Source organism: Pelophylax lessonae, assembly GCF_965119305.1.
Source record: "Pelophylax lessonae genome assembly, chromosome: 5".
Classification (NCBI taxonomy): Eukaryota; Metazoa; Chordata; class Amphibia; order Anura; family Ranidae; genus Pelophylax; species Pelophylax lessonae.
The window spans coordinates 176081470-176103988 of NC_138772.1; the positions used below are offsets into that span (position 1 = coordinate 176081470).

Below are 22519 nucleotides of genomic sequence, written 5' to 3' on the forward strand. Positions count from 1 at the left end.
CAGGAAAAATCAAAAGTGCCCAATTTGAAGTCTTATATGCAAGTAACTGGCCATAAAAAAAGGGGTCTGTGTACTGCCCGTAAGGACATGTATTCATTTTTTTCAGGCGCAGTGATTTTAAATATGCCTAAAGTGCAACAATAAAAATGAAAAATTCCTTTAACTATAGTGCCTGGGGATGCCCTTAATGTGCCTGTAAAATGGCTTAGGGGCAGACTGACAACTCATGGGCCCCCCGGGCAATAAGAGATCATGGAGCCCCCTGTGTCCCAGCCCACACTCAAGCCACACGCACACAACGCCCCACCTACATCTTGCACTGCCCACATTACATGTGTTCTTCAAAGAATTTCTCTACACTATGTTCAAAATAAATGTGTATTATACAAAAAAAAAAGAAAAATAAACTTACATTTAATAAAGTGTAATAATGGTACATTTCCAAAATGTGCAACAATGGTGCATTTCCAAAATTAAGGTTTTCATAAATCAACACAATATAACAGGTGCATCAAATGTTTTCCTAGCTGAACAGTTTAATAAAAAAGATACATAAAATAAAAAATAAAAAGCTCTGACCAGCATGTTACAAAATTATGGCCCTAGAATTGCTCTCACTCCGACGTTCCCAATGATACCATACATATGTCGCTCCATTATTGTTTACATACATCTGCTCATCCTACATAACACCCTACATAGGTGTGCTTTATATTTTTTAAAAATAATTTTTATTTATTTTATACAATTTTCACTGACTACAAATGCATGGGCCATTCCTCCCATCGACCACCATTGTAAGGGGAATTCTTCTTACAGTCCACCAATGTAAGGGAAATTCTTCCCACTGATCACCAATGTAAGGGACATTTTCTTCGCTGATCAACAATATAAGGGGCATTCTTTCTACAGAATTACCAATGTAAGAAGCATTCTTCCCACTGACCACTAATTTAAGGAACTTTCTTCTCACTGACTCAACATGTAAGAAGACATTCTTCTTACTGACCACCAATGTAAGAAGCGCTCTTCTCACTGACCACCAATGTAAGGAGACATTCTTCTCACTGACCACCAATGTAAGGAGACATTTTTTTCAGTGACCACCAATGTATGGAGACCTTCTTCTCACTGACCAGTGACCACCAATGTAAGGGGCATTCTTCTCACTGATCACCAATGTAACGAACATTCTTCCCACTGACCACCAATGTATGGAGACAATAATCTCACTGACCACCAATGTAAGGAGACATTCTTCTCACTGACCACCAATGTAAGAGACATTCTTCCCAATTTTTCTTTATTAAAGGTCTTGCAATCAGTAAGCATAAAATCAATATACATAAATAAATATATACATATTTACTTGAAAAGGGAAAAAATATATAGCAAATTCTGCTCTCAAACAAAGAATGGCTTTACAGTAAGAACAAAACTCACATCAATGTCATTACCAGGGAAAATAATCTTAGTAGGACTCACACCACTACACCAGACATCAAACCTGCGAGGTCAGGAAACAAAAACCACCCCCATTATGCATGCAGCCCTTCTTCAAAAAGAAGATATTAGCCAACAAAAACTAAGGGAGTGAAAGAAATAACATAGGAAAATAGCTCCTTACCCAGAGATGGATAGTTTACCAAAGGCAGGTCTGATATTACTCCACGCCCTTATCCAGACCGCTCGAGGCTCCCTGCCCTTCTCAAGACCCCAAATGTTCCCATCCTCACCCAGAATATCGTACACCACCACCTCGACAGGGAGGACTTTTTTCCGAAGGGTAATCTGGCACTGTGCATTCCTTATGAAGTAATGGACAACTATACTAACTAGAAAAAGTGTATCCAAATCAAAATCTCAATGAGTCAGGAATGCCCCGTACACCCACTCCGCATAACTCATGCGCTAGAGAAAGGGGATGCCTAGAGCCCTCCCAACCCTTTCATACACCTCTATGTTAAAGGAACACTGGAGCAAAAAGTGGTTCATAGACCCCACTTTACCAACACACTCTGCTCTAGGACAATTCCGATCATCCACAGGGCGATGCTTCAGGTTCCCTCTCACATAGAGCCTTCCATGGAAAACGAGCCAAACTTGATACCCAAACTTCAAAGGGATTCTTCCCAAATTGATTAAAGGCAACCCATCCCTCCTCACGAAACCTGGGCAATCCCTTAAGGCCAGTGACACACTGAAAGCAGAGCCTAAAATCCTCTTCTCCAGAAGCTTCCTGGGGAAGGACTTAATATCCTCCACTGTCACCTTCCACTGCCAAAGTATTTTCAGAATGGGGCAACATAAGCAGGAAGCTTGCCATGTCGGACTCTCAGACTTTTCACTGGCCCGCCATCTTCCCAACATTGTAGAAAAGGCCTTAACCAAGATTGGAAAATACCAACCCATCCCGGAGGGGTCTTTGCTAACATATTACCAAGATTGTACTTTAAAAAGATCAGAGAAAAGAAAACTATAGGGTTGACCATTCTTAGGCCACCCTCCCACGCAAGATACAGACAAAGCTGACATATAAAAAGATCGGGATCAGGTAAGTTTTGATCAAGTCAACTCTCTCCCTCAAGGAAAGTTTCCATTTCTTCCAGCTTGCTACTTTGGCATTGGCATCCACCAACCTGCTTTCCCAATTTTGATGACCATAGTCACCAGGACCAAATTTGATGTACAACACTTTAATTTCCTGCTGGGGCTCTGGGAAGGCACCTAAAAGTTCAAAGCTTTCACCGTCCTCACCCATCCAGAAAACGTCACTCTTTTCATGGTTGACTTTAGAGCCAGAAGCCACCGTGTACTGCTCTATCACAGAGACCACCTCCTGTGCCTCCTCCATACTGGAGATAATAATAGACACATCATCGACATAGGCCACGACCTTTAAAGGCGGCACACCAGCAATGCCCAAAAGCACCCCGCACAATGATCCACCCTCTAACCTTCTTATGAAGGGGTCAATTGCGAATGCATATAGCAGGGGGCTCAAAGTATACCCCTGGCGCACACCAGAGCCAACCTGAAAAGGCTGTCCAACCCAACCATTAACAAGTGGGAAGCTCTCAGTGCCTTTATATAATGTTTTCAGCCACTCTATAAACCTCCCCTGCAGGCCGTATCTACCAAGTAGCAAATACAGGTACTCATGATTGACTCATTTAAAAGCCTTCGCCTGATCCAATGTCAGCAAGTACTTTCTCCATCCAGCAGCCCTACATCGCTCCAAAGCCTCCTGGACAGCTAAAAATGCTGAAAAGGTACTACTTCTACTTTAAACCGAGCAGTGCTGATGATCGAACAACAAATTGCCTGCCACTGACGACAAGCGCCAAAAAATAAATCTTCACCAAGATCTTGCTATCAACATTGAGAAGACTGATGGGGCACAAGTTCTCAATCATTGAGGGGTCTTTACCTTTTGACAGAAGAATCGCAGCGGATTGCCTCACGGAGGGAGGGAGTGAACCCCCTTCTAGACAGCTGTTATAAACCTCCGCTAAAAAGGGAACCAGAATGGACTTAAAACACTTAAAGAATTCAGCTGTCAACCCATCTGGCCGAGGGGATTTTTTGGTAGCCAGCTTCTATATAACATGAACTACCTCATTCGCTGAAATTGGTTCTGTCAAATCCAACAAAGGCAATATACCATTTTCCAATCCTGGAGTAGAATCCAGAAAGCTTTCCATCCTGTCCCAAAAACTGTCCCACCTTTCTTCCCCGAAGGTCTGCGTAATTTGACCTGAAGATCTCCAGGATCCCTTAACTGGACTTCACCAGGGTTATGACTGTCTTAACTGCTATGCCTTGCTTACAGTTCAGGCAAGTGATTTTTCCCATAATCTCTCTCCTGAACCAAGGAGGCATGCCGGTCATATTGACACTTCCTAAGAAGAAGCTACACCTCAGAGAACTCCCCTGGATCTCCTCAATACAAGATAAGACAATCAAGCTTCCTCCAAATGCTGGTAGACAATGTACATACCAAGCTGCTTCTTCTTACTTATGGCCTTGAAAAGTCCAATCGCCCTTTGTTTCAAAAGCTCCCACCACTCTGACTTAATGCTAAAAAAGTCCAGAATAGAAAGCTGTTCCTGAAAAAAATCCTCAAAGGATTGTCTTACCTCTACAGCTTCCAGGAGAGCTGAATTCAGTTTCTAGGTACCCCTTCTCCTTGGTGGAGTGCTCGAGGCATTCAGAGTTACAAACAGCATACAGAACTCCACTGCCCTCACCTCAGGAGCTGAGAAAGCGGAGTTCTCCTTTAAAAAATCCTATCTATCCTACTCTGACTATTCCCTCTCTGAAATGTGAATCCTGTGCTGCCAGGGCAGTGCTTAATGTGCACATCTACCAGGCCTGCTTGTCTAACCATATCTCTAAGAAAAACGCTATCGTAACCCAGCCTGTCAATGGAGCCTCCCCTGTCTTCAGGCCTAATTATGGTGTTAAAGTCACCTCCAAAGACAACCTGCTGAGATGTAAAAACGGAAGAGCTTGATCTTTGCGAGCAGGTATTTCCTGTTCCATTTTGACTGCGGTCCATAGATATTAATCAGGCGCAGGTCCTGCCCCTAAAAAAGACATTGAAGACCATGCATCACCCCATTTCTACCTCAATTACCCACCAACACGTTACCATATCAGTTTTAAAAAGCACAGCAACTCAGCTGCAAGGCTCAGCTGCAAGAGAACAAATGGAGGGACTGCATCTCTACTCCCTTTTGCTAGATGGACATCAGCCAAAGTATTGAGCCAGGTCTCTTGCAAAAATAAAATCTCAGCATCAAACTCACTGAGCAAAAATAAGGCAATATCACACGTTCTTGCAGATTTAATGCTGGCGACATTAATGGTCGCCACCATTATCTGAGCGGGAACTGATATCTGGATGATTGAGGTAGTCGTTTCTTAACCTCTACCACACTCTCATCCCCCAAAACAGCTCTCTTCAGATTACATGACTCCCCCTCATCCATTGATGATAAAGAAATAGACAAATCTGATATCAACTCATCCCCTAATAAAACAGAAAATGTGTTGCCAAGAGGAACCCCTCCTGGGTCCGACTGTAGGGAAGAAATGACTGCTTTACTGGTCTTCCTCTTCTTCTTTTTCTTTCTCTTAATCCTCTCCCACCCCTCATCATCTGAATCCTCCTCAACAGATGGTGAGACGTGGGACATGGACACCCCTCCCTCAACCCCATCGACTCCAACACTATCCAGCACCCCTACACTCTGTTGGCCACATTTGCGCTGTCGAGGGACAGTGACTGGAGGTGGAGTAGGCCAAGAGGGAAGATCCGCTAAACCCGCCCCCCCCCCAGCAGCTTCCGCTAGTCTGGAGGATCTATGCACAGTAGATGTAGGAAAAACCCCAGGAGGGACAGAATCAGGGACCATATCACCAGGGAAAACAGAATCTGACACAACAGACACAGGAGGGGCAACAACAGTTTCCTCCCTAGCTTCAGCTGCTTCATCCTCTTTATCAAGCCTTTGCAGCTCAGTCTCCAATCCTGGCAAGTTATGTAGTGCCTCTGGGCACTGGCTATATGGATGACCCATATTTGCTGGCACAAATTTCACCAAATCTTGGTGCATTCTCTGGCCAAATGTGTAAAGAAATCAGGTGCGCTGCCCTAGTGCATATGTGCAACATACAAAATGATGCAAACAAATAAACCAAAAATGCAATAATAATGCAAAAAAATGAAAACGTATGCAATTCGTGTAAAACAAAAAATGTCCAGAAGGTGACTAGTGATACACCAATGTGCAATAAAAGTCCATGTTATAAGTCCATAAATAAAGTGCAAAAAATGGTGACATAAACTTCCAGCTTGGGGAAAGGTGAACTGTGATTGGAAGGTGCAAAGTCCCACCACCAGCTTGGCCTCTTACCAGAAGTTAAACGTTAAGGGCATATATGAATATGACCGCTCCAAAGGTCATGCAGCCAGGTAGAAAAGTTCCCAGAAATACAGAAGGCACTCTGACACACTCGTGCTCCCTAGACTCTTACCGGACAAAAGCCAAACAAGAAGCCTGGTTCTATGGTGATGAGTGGTCCTGCCGGGGGTTACTGGACTCTAGGATGGCTGATGTAGTTGCTTGTGTCCAAGAGGAACAGACCCAGTCAGAAAGCCTGACGAAAGAAGATCCTGCCAAAGGTGACTAGACTCTGATTGGCTGCTGTAACTCCTTAGTCTGGTTGACCTCAATAATAGGGGACACAACAGAGGGGACCGCAATAGTGCATTACCAACAGTAGATATTATTAAAAACAAATGGTTGCACTTACAGTTGTGAAGACAATAATAGCGAGTTCCCTCACGGAGGAGCTGTATGGCGAGGTCCGCCTGCAGTGCGGACCGCTGCCTGGTCTAGATGTGATGACGCGGCGCCTCCTCTCTGACGCGTTTCTCCCGATAGGGCATCCACTTAGATATCCTCCTATCTAAGTGGATGCCCTATCAGGAGAAACGCGTCAGAGAGGAGGCGCCGCGTCATCACATCTAGACCAGGCAGCGGTCCGCACTGCAGGCGGACCTCGCCATACAGCTCCTCCGTGAGGGAACTCGCTATTATTGTCTTCACAACTGTAAGTGCAACCATTTGTTTTTAATAATATCTACTGTTGGTAATGCACTATTGCTGTCCCCTCTGTTGTGTCCCCTATTATTGAGGTCAACCAGACTAAGGAGTTACAGCAGCCAATCAGAGTCTAGTCACCTTTGGCAGGATCTTCTTTCGTCAGGCTTTCTGACTGGGTCTGTTCCTCTTGGACACAAGCAACTACATCAGCCATCCTAGAGTCCAGTAACCCCCGGCAGGACCACTCATCACCATAGAACCAGGCTTCTTGTTTGGCTTTTGTCCGGTAAGAGTCTAGGGAGCACGAGTGTGTCAGAGTGCCTTCTGTATTTCTGGGAACTTTTCTACCTGGCTGCATGACCTTTGGAGCGGTCATATTCATATATGCCCTTAACGTTTAACTTCTGGTAAGAGGCCAAGCTGGTGGTGGGACTTTGCACCTTCCAATCACAGTTCACCTTTCCCCAAGCTGGAAGTTTATGTCACCATTTTTTGCACTTTATTTATGGACTTATAACATGGACTTTTATTGCACATTGGTGTATCACTAGTCACCTTCTGGACATTTTTTGTTTTACACGAATTGCATACGTTTTCATTTTTTTGCATTATTATTGCATTTTTGGTTTATTTGTTTGCATCATTTTGTATGTTGCACATATGCACTAGGGCAGCGCACCTGATTTCTTTACATATTCTACAACATACACTCTAAGGTAGCAGCACACCCTATATTGAATCAGCGCACTTTCCTACCCACCATATTCTCTGGCCAAATGGCCTAAACCCTGAAACAGTGAGCTCTTATTGATGGTGCAGGACGATGCAAAGTGGCCTTTATCACCACAAACCTTAGGCTGACCCTGGTAGAAAATGGTCAGTCTATCTCAGAACTACATTGCCCAGCACCCTCAATTTTAGTGACTTTGTCCAGGCCCCTGTCCATATCCTATGCTCATCAAGGACCTTCCGCAGTGGAGTGAGGACCTCACCATATCAGCATTGCTATACTACTAAATCAGTCTATGGTATTGATTTGTTATGCACCAAGATTATCACCGATTTTTTTTAAAAGCTGCCTTGAAATCACCTTTGGCACCAAACCACTCCACTGCTGAAGGCCCTTGCATCTCCTATATCTCTCCCAAAAGAGATCCAAACTCTCAGGTTTCACAAAAGACAAATCAAATTCATAAATTCCCATTGGGCAAATTAAAGCAAAAATATCACGGGCTTTAAACTCCATCTCTAAAACCAGCTCAAACACCCTCCCACTTTAACTGAACCACATTCCTCCTCCTGTACCCACTAACCCCCCCCCCCCCCCACACACACACACACCAAACCTCCCTGAAATGTGATTATTATAATTATCAAAATTCCCACCACCTACAGTGGTGCGACTCCCCAAAATTGAAGCATAGCATCCCTATATTCCTCCCAGCAGAAGATCCATCCGTTTGTTTTGAACCAGATAATGATTGTACAGATTCGGGTATGATCTGTACAACCGATGAATCCTTCCTCTGCTGAGCAGGGGGAGAAATGGCATTTTTATTTTTCCCAGCAATACTTACCCCTTCACCACCACCCACTAACACCAAATTAATTGCTTTATCATTATTGTCATTCTTAATACTTGCTGGCATATTCATAATTCTTCTTGTCTTCACAGCAGTGTCCATAGTTGCTGCTGCACTGGTAAGAGCTTCAGCTCCAGCTGTCATCTTCTCCTCCACTAGGACAGGGTTTTTAGCTGTGTAAATTAAATACTGTTCTAAGGGTCCTTTCACACGGGCTTTCCAATCAGGTTCTCCTGTCAGTTTTTCAGGCGGACCTGATCGGATACTCCATGTATCCCTATAGAGCAGCGGATGTCAGCAGTGACATGTCTGCTGACACCCTCTGCTATCCAATCCAATCCTGTCTGTGAAATCCAGACAGATAGAAACCCTTTTTTCCATCCGTCTGGAGGATCGGATTGGATAGGATGAAAGCGGACCATTTTCACCTGATCTCCCATAGAGAAGAGCGGGGCTCTGACAGGTCCGTCTCAGCACAGTGAGCGGAGTCAGACCTGTCATCCACCTACACCGTGGGGATTAGCGGATGGATCCCCGCTGAGCAAAACACACAGAAAGCCTGTCTGAAAGGACCCTTACACAGCAAGAGGTGAAACATTACATGAGACTTCCATGGCTGCACCATGCTGATCCCCTGCCCCACCAACAATCAGCTGGCCAATCAGCACTGGAACATTGGGAGGCTCAGGTGAAGGTGAAGCAGACTCGTTGGAGCTGGCAGCCATTTTGCTTGTAGAGGGAAAACTGGTCTCAGCAGGAGCAGCAAAATCCATGCCTGGGGTGTTTGATGCAGGTCCATCCACATTACTCTGATGGTCTGGTGACACCTCTGTCAGGAATTTTCCCAGCGTGTCTGCACTGGGTTTCTCCACAGCAGAAATACAAACAAGCAGCTGTTTGCGGGGCTCCTTCTCTTTCTGCTTCTAACCTGGGACACCATCCACCACAGCAGGTGGGGCAGACATGTTGGAAGGCAGCTTGGTGTACTGGGATTTCTCCACCAGTACTGGCTTTGCTGGTTTGTATCTCCTCTGCTTATCCTCAGGGACTTCTAAAGGATCATCAAAAAAGGCAAACTTGTCTGCTCCCAGGAGTGACTCCATCTGCTGGATGAAGGTCAGGGTGCCATGCTCACTCTCAATCCCCTGGCTGGTTGCCACTGGTGATTCCCAGGCCTGACATGGGGGAAGAGGTGCAGAGGCAGATGGAGCTTTGTCATCCATTACCTGAGGCTGCTAATCCACAGAGCTTGCTGATGTCTGCCTGTCAAATCTCCTCTCATTATCAAACTTTTCTTTAAATGCTCCACTTCTGGCTTTCAACTTCTCCAATAATAAGGATTGTTACTTTACTTTTCCTTCAATTCTTGTGACTCAGGTTTCATGGCTGTACAATTTTTACTCCAGTCCTTGCAGTACTTGGTTCCAAAGGATTTGTGTTCAGCCCTCAAAACTACGTTTTTCTTCAGCTCTTCCAATCGCCCTAAAATGATTGATAATCTTCTGGCTGAAGACATCCGTGTCCTCACCAGGGCCTGGACCCACATTTAGGTCCTCTACATCCAGGGTATCCCTCCCAGGGCCTTCCCCAGGACCAGGCATTGTTCCTGGGCCAAGCTAGTAGGCAATGCCCAGGCTTGAAAAAGGCTGGTTCTCAGAGAGAGAGCTCCTTCAGTGTGTCCTCCTCCATCTCCCACTGACCACCAATGTAAGGGGCATTCTTCCCTCTGATCACCAATGTAAGGAGACATTCTTCTCACTGATCATCAATGTAAGGGACATTCTTCCCACTGACCACCAATGCATAGCTCCCAACTGTCCCTGATTTTAAAGGACTGTCCCTGGAACAAAGTCCCTCTGTCCCTCTTTCCTCCTCATTTGTCCCTCATTTTGGTCTGATCTATATAGTTGAATATAAAATTCACTTTTTATCCTTCAAAAGTGTTTGTAAGATCTAAAGCATTCATACAATTTTAAAAATTGCTGCATTTGTAAATTTCAAAAGCCAGCATAAAAGAATAGTAATGGTAAAAAAAGCACTTGTGGGTTTAACTCATCATTTTTTTGTATAATTTTCCTTTAAGGGGGTGTGCTTTAAGGGGGTGTGGCAGGGGTGTGTCCTATGTCTATATACCTTTGCTAATAGGTGTCCCTCATTTCCATCTCAGAAAGTTGGTAGGTATGCCAATGTAAGGAGACATTCTTCTCACTGATCACCAATGTAAGGGACATTCTTCCCACTGACCACCAATGTATGGAACATTCTTCCAACTGACCACCAATGTAAGGGACATTCTTCCCACTGAACACCAATGTAAGGAGTATTCTTCCCGCTAAAGTGTACAGATGTCAGTATTATGGTAAAATGACTCATTGTACAGATATAAGTGTTATACTGTATATAGGGAATAGCACTCACTAAGTGCTATTCCCTGTATATAACACTAATCTCTGTAAACTGAGTGCTAGTACCTATAATACTAATATCTGTGCTACAATGAGTGCTATTCCTATATATAACATTGATATCAGTGTGCACTCAGTGTACTAGTGAATAGCACCTGGTAGATGGGCACTGGACAAGAAGGAACACTCATTCAGCTGGCCTGGTAATTATAGACACACACTAAACTATGTGATCAGGGCATCCTTTAGAAATTTTGAGGCCCCTTACACAGCTTTAGGCCTGCCCCCCCTCCCCCTGGCCTCACCACCACTTCCCTAGGGCCTGCCCACTGGCCATTCCCCAAAATCCGCCCACTGGCCAGAGGTGTACACAACATTTGCAGGTTTGAGGCAGTAAAATCCCATATTTGATGGGAGGAGGATAGAGAGGAACGCCTTGGTAGGACGACGGGGAGGGACGTCATGGTAGGACGACGGAGTGGGATGCCGTGGAGGGATTACGGAGAGGGACGCTGTGGGAGGATGACAGAGGGAGACCTCGTGGGAGGAGGACAGAGGTACGCTGTGGGAGGGGGGCAGAGGGACCCCATGGGAGGAGGACCAAGGGATGTTGTGGGAGGAGGACAGAGGGACCCCGTGGGAGGAGGACAGAGAGAGACGCCGTGGGAGGACGACAGAGAGGGACACCCTGGGAGGAGGATGGAGGAACGCCGTGGGAAGAGGACAGAGAGGGACGCCGTGGGAGGACTGAGGGATGCTGTGGGGGGAGGACTGAGGGACACCATGGGAGGAGGACGGAGAGGGATGCAGTGGGAGGAGGGTGGAGAGGCACCCCTCAGGAGGAAAACGGAGAGGGACGCCGTAGGAGGAGGACAGAGAGGGGTGCTGTGCGAGGAGGACGGGGAGGGACGCAGTGGGAGGACAACGGAGAGGGACGTCGTGGGAGGAAGACAGAGGGACACCGTGGGAGGAAGACAGAGGGACGCAGTGGGAGGAGGACAGAGGGATGCTGTGGGAGGAGGACAGAGGGATGTCGTGGGAGGAGGACAGAGGGACGCTGTGGGAGGAAGACAGAGGGATGCCGTGGGAGGCAGACAGAGGGACCCCCTGGAAGGAGGACTGAGGGATGCCGTAGGAGGAGGACAGAGGGACGTCATGGGAGGAGGATAGAGGGAGGCCATGGGAGAAGGATAGAGGTACACAGTGGGAGGAGGGCAGAGGGACCCCATGTGAGGAGGACTGAGGGACGCCATGGGAGGAGAACAGAGGGACCCGGGGGGAGGAGGACAGAGAGGGATGCCTCGGGAGGAGGACGGAGGGACGCCCCGGGAGGAGGACGGAGGGACGCCCCGGGAGGAGGACAGAGGGGCGCCTTGGGGGAGGACAGAGACGGACGCTGTGGGAGAAGGACTGAGGGACGCTGTGGGAGGAGGACAGAGAGGGACACCGTGGGAGGAGGACTGAGGGATGCCGTGGAAGGAGGACAGAGAGAGACGTGGCATCTTTTGATTTGGGGGGATAAAAGGATATGTGCTAGGGGGTGCTTTGGAAGGGGAAAGGACCCCCTCCCCCACTAGCAGAAGTCCTCTCCCCTCCCAAAGCACCCCCTAGCACATATCCTCTAGCCCCCCCATCACTCCACCATGTGTGCATCCATGCTCCTTGCCCCCCCCCGGTTACTGTGACCCCTCCACTGTATCTATAAACTCTACACAGACCTCAGATCATCAGCACAGCTCTTGTGGGTAAATCTCCCTCCTCCCGGGCACCTCCTATGTGTACATCAGAACATTGGAGCGGGGGGGGGGGGAGGAGGAGGATCCTCAGTGAGCTGTGTATGGCTGCCAGTGGGAAGAGAGGTGGGTAGAAGGGCGATCGCCGCGTGTGGGACTCCTGGTGGCAGATGTGCCGCCCCCCGATAGCGGCCCTGTGTGTGATAGTACACTGACCTGCTGCTGCACACAAGGCTCGGAGATGACTCCGCTCTGTCTGCACTCTGCAGCCCTCAGCTCTCTCGCTGGCTTTGCCCCGTGGCAGGGATGTATATTGTGGCCTCCTCACCTCAAGGGGCTGACTGAATCTCTCATGGGGCCCCCCTGACCCCGGGCACTCAGGCAGAATGGTCAGTCCACTCCTGATGTGGCGCATCTGTAGCATGCATAAAACATGCAACAGCAAGAATGACATTTTTCAAGTAAAAAATTAGTCAAAATTGTATTTAAAATGACTTGTGGTTACACTTGCTGGCACCCAGCAATTGTTATTGTAAAAAATAAATAAAAAAAATGCATAGAGTCCCCCCCCCCCCTCAGTCCATACCAGGCCCTTCGGATCTAGTATGGATTTTAGGGGGAACCTCACACCAAAAAAATAAATAAATAAATAAATGGCTTGGGGTCCCCCCAAAATACATCCTAGACTCTTATCCGGGCATGCAACCTGACAGGTCAGGAAAGACGGGGGGGGGGGGGGCGAGCCAGCTGGGCCCCCCTCCTGAACCATACCAGGCCACATACCCTCAGCGGTGGGTGCTTTGGAGTGGTAGGCTCTGGCCCCCCCTCCCAAAAGAACCCTTGTCCCCATGTTGATGAGGACAAGGGCCTCTTCCCAACAACCTTGGGCTGTGGTTGTTGGGGTCTAATGCTCAGGCCGAACCATTTACCCATCCCTAAAGACAAAATAAAGAATATTTCAAGGGGTAGGAATACTTTTTCAAGGCACTGTAAATTATTGTGTTTGGCTTTAACAATGCTTCAACAAAATGTATTAATAGGAAATAAATAAAAATAGCAATTCAAACAATATAGAGCTAACAATGCAGCCATAATTTAGCAATACCTATTTTTCACACTTACCTATTTTCCACCCCATCCAAAATAGAGTGGTACGCTGCTATTTCTTTTTCAAGCTGCAACTTTTGAGACAGCAGATGTTCTCGATCCCTCTGATGCTGCTCAGTCTCACTTTTGATTTCCTCCAGTTCTGCTTCCAGCTTGGTGATCACAGAGCCAAGGTTCTGGAGCTCTATATCATGCCAGTGTTTAGCATCATGCAATGAGTTCTCCAAACCTCTTTTCTGTAAACACATATATAAAAATATATTTATATAACAGCATTGATAAAACTACCCAGTAGTTAATTACCCATTGCTCCTTCACAATTATCAGGGCACAGTGTATGAAGATTTTGCCAGGTTCTTTATATAGTCTGAATCATGTTGTAGTTGCAAACAGCAAACTAATTTAGAATGCCCATATTATTTAGGTTCCTTGGAGTTTTTACAAAATTGTACTTTTTCATATTAAAACATGTGGGTTCTACACTGGGGTTTATTTGTTAAAACTGGAGATTGCAAAATCTAGTTCAGCTGTGCATGGTAGCCAATCAGTTTTCAGGTTTGTCAAAATTTATTTTTGACAAAAAATATAGAAAAGTGATGGCAGAAAAAGACCAAGTAGTCCATCGAGTCTGCAAATTTTTCTTAGTTTTTCTTTTTCGTTAACTTTACTGTCTGAGTATAGATCTATGTTTGTCCCAAGCATGTTTGAAGCCATTTACTGTTGACTGTCTCACTACCTCTGCTGGAAGTTTATTCCAAGCATCAACTACCCTTTCAGTAAAAAAATACTTTCTAAGATTAGTCCTCCAGCTAATTCAAGGTCATGTCACCGTGTTATTGATTTTGGTTTTATATTGAATAAACTTCCCTCCTAAACCTTTTTCATCCCCTTAATGTATTTTAACCACTTTACCCCCAAGCCTATTTTTGACACTTTTTGTTTACAAGTTTAAATCAGTATTTTTTGCTAAAAAGCAACTTAAAACCCCCAAACATTATATATATATATTTTTTTTAGCAAAGACTCTGGAGAATAAAATGGCAGTCATCACAATATTTTTTGTCACGCGGTATTTGCGCAGCGGTCTTTCAAACCCCATTTTTTTGGAAAAATTACGAAAAATCACATTTCACTGCATTTAAAAAAAACTAAACAGTAAAGTTAGAGCATTTTTTTGTATATTGTAAAAGATGATGTCACGCCGAGTAAATAGATACCCAACATGTTGTGGTTTAAAATTGCGCACACCCGAGGAATGGCGACAAACTGAGGTCAATAAAAATCTCCATAGGCGACACTTTAAAATTTTTTAACGGTTACCAGTTTAGAGTTAGAGTGTGGCTCTTTTTTTTAAATTATTGCTCATTGCGATACCTCACATGTGTGGTTTGAATAGCAATTTCATTTGCGGTGCGACTTCCATTTACGTTTTCTTTCGTGCACCAACTAACGGCGATGGGGGTAGTTAATTTTTTTTCCTATTTATTTATTTATTTTTACATTTTAACACAGGTTTTAAAAAAAAAAACAATCTGATCACTTTTATTGCTGTCACAAGCAATGTAAATATCCCTTGTGACAGCAATATGCAGTGACAGGTACTCTTTATGGAGGGATCGAGGATCTAAAAGACCCCAAACCACTCCACTGCACTTCCATGCATTCAAAACGCCAAAAACAGCATTTTTGAATACACTCATTTTTTGAATCTGCCGCCTTTAGCAGCAGAGTAACGTCATGGACGCCGCCTCCGGGTTACGTCATTGGAGACCCAATTGAAGCCGCTTCTGGCTTTGATCGGGACTCCATCCAGCCAGCGGACGTGCCGGCTGGGTGCTCGGGCCTCCCGGTGGGACGGGAGACCCGGGCAAAGCCGCGGAAGGCAGCGGGAGGGGGGGGGACCTGGGTACTGCCCTGGGGGACATGAATCAATGCAAACTTTTTTTTTCTAAACAATCGTTTTTACAGGAGCAGTGATTTTAATAATGCTTTAAGTGGAACAATAAAAATGAAAAATTCCTTTAAATATTGTGCCTGGGTGCCCCCCTTAATGTGCCTGTAAAGTAGCACATTTGTGCAATGTTTGTAGCCTGCTGCAGCAATACTGACATTTCTAAAGGAAAAAATGTCATTTAAACTTGCTCGTGGCAGTAATGTATTGTCGGCTCCCGGCAATATAGATAAAAAAATGAAAAAAATGGCGTGGGGTCCCCCCCAAAATCCATACCAGGCGCCTTGCCCCCCCCCTCCTGAGCCATACCAGGCCATATGCTCTCAACATGTGGGGGTGGTTGCTTTCGGGCAGGGGGGGCTCTGCCTCCCCACCCCAAAGCACCTTGCCCCCATGTTAATGGGGACAGGGGTCTCTTCGCGACAACCATGAGCTGTAATTGTGGGGGTCTGCGGGGGGGGAGGTTTATCGGAATCCGGAAGCCCCCTTTAACAAGGGGGCCCCCAGATCCCAGCCCCCCTCTATGAGAATGGATATCGGGTACATCTTACCCCTACCCATTCACCAAAAAAGTGTACAAAAAAATAAAGACAAAAGCCAGTTTTGGAAACCCCACGCCGTTTTTTTTTTCAGCAATACTGACATAAACTGATATTAACTGAAGTGCCTATATATATAACTTTGTGGTATGCACTGCACTATCTGATCTCAACAAACTGTAAAAAGCAAAAATCTCTCTCCCTGCCAGCAATGTACAGTATTATTAACTATAGAATTCCACTTACAAATCACCCGCTGGCCAAGGGTGATCTCACCCTACACACAGTGGATGATATAAAAACTACGGTGGCGTAGGTGGTAGAATACCAGGCTTACAATTGAGATGGCTGTGGGATCAAATCCTTTGGCCAGCAGGTGATTTATTGGAATCAGAGGTCAGAGTCCATGATAATGCGGGAACTCGAAGTTCCCACGAAGAAGCCCATTTGTTAGACAAACGAGCGAACAGCCAATGTTTGAGTCGAACTTAGGTTCGACTCAAACTCGAAGCTCATCCCTACCTGCTATACAAAGTACTTTCTCTTGTTGTCCAATATGCACAGGTAAGACCTCTGAAAATGTAACAGTACACTCTAACCGTTGAAGATCCTGGCCCACATTCTGAAAATCCTTCTGTACAGAACACACATCATTCTGGGACAAATCAATTGTGCCAAGGTAAACAACAACATCAGCATTGCACTCTTCACTAGCTTTTTTGACAATTTTTAAAATGCGCCTTTTATCTCTCCTGACAGTATTACCAGGCAAACACCTAACTTCCTTTGACACTTTGACATGATTTCCTAAAGAAACACCTCTTACAATTGAATCACCAACAAGAAGATGACTTCTCCTTTTAGGAGCCTTATCTACAACACTTGCCTGGTTTGCAACCTTAGATAAAACAGTTACTGTTGAAATTTTCTCAAGCTCCTCCTTCCTGTGCAGAGAAGGGTTGCCAATCTCACAAGCAGCTCTGTTCGCAACCATTGTATCCGCTCACACCAGAAGCTACATATTTATGGTCCACGGGCCTTACTCTTTCAAATCCAACAGTTGTCCACACTGCCCTTCTCTTGCAGTCTTTGAGGAAGAGAAGGCCTTTTTTCAGGGCAGTTCAACATAACAAAAAAAACATGTAAGCTGATTGCTTTGGCTAGTTTCACATGGGTATTCTCCGTAGTTCAGGGGATCTCTCCGCTGTGCAGGTGGATGACAGGTCCACTGTTCTCTATGGGGCCAGTCAGATGGAAATGGACTGCCTGTCCATTTCCATCCGACTGTCATCCGATCCGATCAGATGTTTTTGGCTGACAGGATTGGATCGGATCAGATGCCAGCAGGTGACAGCAGGCACATGTCCTCTGACATCTGCCACTCCATGGAGAGCTATGGATGGTCTAATCAGGTCCTCCTGAAAAACTGACAGGCGGACCTGATCGGACAGCCCATGTGAAATCAGCCTTTCTTGCACTTTCCAGTTTTAGTAAATCAACCCCTTTTTCTGTAGACCAGCAGTAGATCTATAAACATAATTACCATTTATTTTCCAATGAATTTATCCATGTCAGCACAGAAACTGAACTCACCAATGTCCTAAGGGACTCCGTCTCAGCCTGCAGGCTCTGGATTTTGCAGGCTGTATCATGGAATTCCTCTCTCAGGTTTTCCACAACTTCTTCCTCTTGGCTTTGTAATGCTGGCAGAGCTGCTGATTGCTGTTAAATGATAAACGAAAAGCCATGACTTTACTACATAATGGTTAAACTAGGCTTAGGGCTTGTGCACACAGACACCTCTGCACTAAGGCAATCTAACTGCTATGTGTTCTTTCCGGCTTCTAGGCTGGCCATACATGGATAGAAAATAGTTCGAAAAAAAGGGTCAGGTTTCTAAAGATCTGTCGACTGTGTATACGATAACACCATAATAGTTCTGATAAATAACAACATAAACATTGCATTTTTCGTTGATTACGCAGTCCGAAATGACATTTTAACATTTTTTTAATCGATTTTTTTTCAAACTATTTTCAATGGATTTCTCTTACTAAAGTTTAGGAAATCAATCATTAAGGCTCAAAGAATCCGACATGATGGTTTGTTTTTGTGCCATAAATCTTTGCATTTCAATAATCGAAAGTTGCGCACTAACATTTCGAAAGTTGAATGAACAAGCGTATCAACAGTACTGTTGTAATAGAATAAATTGCCATAAATCTGAACATCAGACAAATACACAAAAAGCACATGACATTAACAGGTCATACCCAGGTCAGAGACCAGGCTCTCCTTCTATCTAAGCGTCCTTTGTCAAGGGTGGTCTGATCAGGTCAGCCTGTCAGTTTTTCAGGCAGACCTGATCCGATCCTCCATTCACCCCTATGGAATGGTGACATGTCCGCTGACACCTGTCGCTAACCGATCCGATCCGATCCTGTCTGCCAAATCCAGACGGATAGGACCGGATGAAAACCAATAGGCAGTTAGTTTTCACCCTATTTTCCGTCTCTGCTCTGCATAGTGAGCGAAGATGGACCTGTCATCCGCCTGCTCAGTGGGGATCAGCGGGGATGACATCAATGCTGATGAAACGTGTTGGGCTGGACCGTACGTCACTTCGTCACTTCCACTGAATGTGGTTCCGTCTCGTGGAACGCACTGAAACCCGGACATCCGGTCCGAGCGCTTACCCAGCGAGACTGCTGTACACACCGATCCTATACTGTGAGTGGATATTTTACTTTTATTAAATATATTGCAAACTACTACACTATGGTCGGTTTATTCTTCTTTTGGGGCAACGTATGAGCAACGTACGAGCACCTCAGGAACAATATACCAGAGGGTTAATGTGGAGACACCTATATATACCAGGACCAGTACCTGAGACATAGATGGACTGGAACCAGTAAAAGTAAGAAATTAGCACAGCACCACAGTCTCACCCATGTTTTTTCTAGCTTTCTTTTTTTCCCTTACCAGTTGGGAACAACACCAGCACTTTGCCAAGATTATTTATTTGGACTATTTTTTGCACTATATAAATATTTTTTTTTTGCACCAGCACTTCCTATTAATTTTGATATTTATTTGTAAAGGTATATTCACTTTACTTTACTTATAATCATATATATAATATTCGGTACAATAATTATGTATTATATATTCATAAACCCACAGCATATCTGCACCTACAATTTAGTAGAATTCACTGCTTCACAAGTATAAATATAGCACTTTATATTTCATTAATTTTTATTATATTTATTCATTACACTCCCATCGCCATAGGAGTTCAATACTATTTATTTGTGGCACTGAGCATGTGAGCACTTTATTGAATCTTTTTTATATATGTTATAGAGTGTTTTTGTATATGTTATAGAGTGTTGTTATATGCATACCATCTTTACACCCATTTAACAGAACACCATAGCTCGCTAGTGTTTACTACACTAATATATTGGAAGTAGCACCAATACCCTTCATATTTCCATATCCTTTACACTTGTGTTGCCCTCTGAAAAGCAGCTCAAGTTGCATTGCTCTTCAGAGGGTGTTTGGCAGATAGTGAAGAGGTGTAATGTTGCCTCCTCACTGCCAGTTTTACCTCCTAAAAACCAGCACAACCATGCCACAACCGCATTTCAAGGGATCACTTTCGGGTAGTGGTTCTACCCACCAAGTGTGACATGGGAGATACATTTTGCCATAGCACATGTACACCCCAGTCTACTGCCTTTACACCTCAACAGGGAGCAGCTGGGTGGCCCAGTTGTTTGTTTATACTGCCCCCAAATCTCAAGTGTAGATGAGGCCTAGACTGTAATGTGAAATCTAAAATATGATGTATGAATAAAGCATAACTCACTTTGGCCTGAAGGAGGGCACCAGATTCAGCTCTATTTTTTTCAATGTCCTTCTCCCAGTGAATTCGAATAGTCTCCAGTATATCATCAAGGCCAGTACCGATTGGAGTATCCACTTCTTCCAGCTGTGACCCTGCCAGCTGCTTGTACAGCATCTTCACATCCTAGAAATGGATAGTTATGACAAGTTGCATTTGACTTCTTTTAAAAGATCAGTGCCATAGTAAGCTGATCTCAACATAATCTATGTTTTCTTCCAATGATCATTCCCTGAAATGAAACTTTCAAGAGAAAATATAACGGCTGCTGTCGCTGAATTCCTTCTGAAAATCTGGATGGTTGGCTGTCCATTCCTAGATTTCAAACTCATTGATTAGTCCGCCGGCTTTAATACCCCTTCAAGACAGGTAATATTTTACTCAGTATTAAACATGTTATTTCCCCGTGTTCTTTTTTTCTGGGTTTCCTTCTGTACCTTATGTTGATATTGGCCTTATGTACCAGAAAAAAGTCCCAATAATGTTGCATTTCTAGAAATAATTACATTTTAAGATGAGGATATCTATAAATGTGTTTGCTCATGAAGTCCATAACTCATTTTGAGATGCAGTTTTGCTAACATCCTTGGGTTTTTGGAAATGTCCCATTATTTATGAGCTATTTACAGGCCCAGACTGGCTATAGGGCTCGACCGGTGGGCTGAAGCCTCTGGGCTACATGACATAACAAGAGTGGCATGTTGGTGACTGGGCTACACAGCGAGAGGTAAGCAATGACCGTGGTCTGGACAGTGCAAACACAGACTGCAGTTGTTGCTCATCTCCCCCACCTCATCACTATGCAACCATGCCTGAGTCTCCTCTCCCAGCTCTCCTGCCAGGAGATGGAGATCTGCAAAGAGCTGGAGTCTTATCATAGTAACAAGCAGGTAATCACCCGTTTGTTAATATGATCCAGGTCTGCAGAGAAGCAGTAGGGGGGGAAGAAGCCGCTCAGGTGTATGTTCCAAAACCTGGTGCAGGTCAGATCCGTAATCCAGGAACTGTAGAAATCCAAAATGTGAGACCGCACTCAAGGAATGTGTTGAAATCAAAAGATATCCTTTATTCTTCATGGATAAAATGGACAGACAGTGTGCAGACAGACGTGCCAGGTTAACGCGTTTCACGACACTGTAGGTCGCTTACTCATAACCACAATGTGGTTATGAGTAAGCGACCTACAGTGTCGTGAAACGCGTTAACCTGGCACGTCTGTCTGCACACTGTCTGTCCATTTTATCCAGGTCTGCAGAGACCCTGGAGAGGATACACACTGCCCTGCCGGAAGGTAGACTTGCACAGGGGGAAGTCTCCGAAATTTGATGCCTGAAATTACCTTACTCTTGTGAGTAATATTGTTTTTATCCCACATTAAAGGTTTTTATTGCTACACTCAGATCGGTGCTTGGGTTTCTCTCTCCGCTTTTATTTCACGCAGAGTTGCTTCTCTCTTTACTGCCAGCAGCCATCCAAGTGGATCAGAACCTTTTTGGACTCATACTGGAAATGATATACCCCCCACCTACCAGCCCAGTTAAGACTGCTCCAGTAACACTGGCATTCTGCTTGTGCCAAATATCCCTCATTCTTGCTATTGCACAGGGGGAGGCAGAGGGTAAAAGGGGGCATTGTGATTAGAGAGAAAAGGGGGGGGCATGATTGCAAGGGGCACTGTGATGGGGGGGCTGTAATTTCTAGGGGCACTGTAATGAAAAGGTGCACTGTAATCATTACAGTGCCCCTTTATAGCGCAGTCCCCTTTATATCACAGTGCCCCTTTACATTACAGTGCAGAGGACCAACTCCATGAATATCACATCACCAACCGCCCCAGCAAACGCCAGCAGGATTACCCCCCCCCCCCCCGGGCCATGGAAAAATTGGCTGCTCAGTCTAAAATGCCCAAACCTATTCTTTGTTCCAATTTGGGGCTGGCTATATATGTACTATTACTTACAGAATAATGCAGCATTTCTCTTCCTCTTATGTCAATTCCTGCAATCTTTCTCATTGAAAAAGCTCATACATTTTTCTTTTACCTCTTCATGGTTCTTTGACAGCAAAGCAAGCTCCTCCTTCATGCTTTCTATCTGACTTTCCAAATCCATTTTTGTCAAGTTAGCATCATCAATCACTTTGTACAAGGATCGTATCTCCTCTTCCACCGCTTTTCTGAAAGGCTGCTCATTCTCATATCTGCAATTCAAGCATCATGTCATTTCCATGAAAAAGCAATTTTGGGTTGCTGTTTATGTGGCCTGTATTAGGTCAGCTTCCCCTGTATAAACTATATAAGAGCAACCTTGTCATTCTAAGGTACACCAAGGGAGATTTTTGTTTGAGCAACTAACAAACCAATATATATTCACTAGATTAGAGTTGATTAAAACTAGAGAAACTCGGCTTTTTGCATAAATAAACATACTGGTGAATACACACATTCATCCAAATAATATGCAGGATATTCACAGAAACACCCAGTTTATTGAAACATACTTTGGGAATGTCATTTATTTCTGGGAATTCCTTTGTAAACTAGCAGTGAAACGTTTTACTGTTCAAGGTGAGGTTAAGTAAATCAGTTGATTGCATTTACGCAACTGAATCAGTTGATTGCTTTCACATTTCAGAAGCAGGGAAGACTGCACCAGCAACAGTCTGTAATCTTTAA

At 44.8% G+C, this 22519-nt stretch overlaps 1 protein-coding gene across 1 annotated transcript in view; it reads right to left on the reverse strand.

Annotated features, from left to right (window-relative positions):
- Positions 1-22519, reverse strand: part of BFSP2 (beaded filament structural protein 2) — a 64111-nt gene that overhangs the window by 11745 nt on the left and 29847 nt on the right. The window contains exons 3-6 of the mRNA XM_082259500.1: positions 21888-22044; positions 19810-19971; positions 17526-17654; positions 13458-13678 (exon numbers count right to left, since the gene is read on the reverse strand). Coding sequence (XP_082115626.1) covers positions 13458-13678; positions 17526-17654; positions 19810-19971; positions 21888-22044 — 669 coding nt within the window. The remainder of the gene's footprint in view (positions 1-13457; positions 13679-17525; positions 17655-19809; positions 19972-21887; positions 22045-22519) is intronic.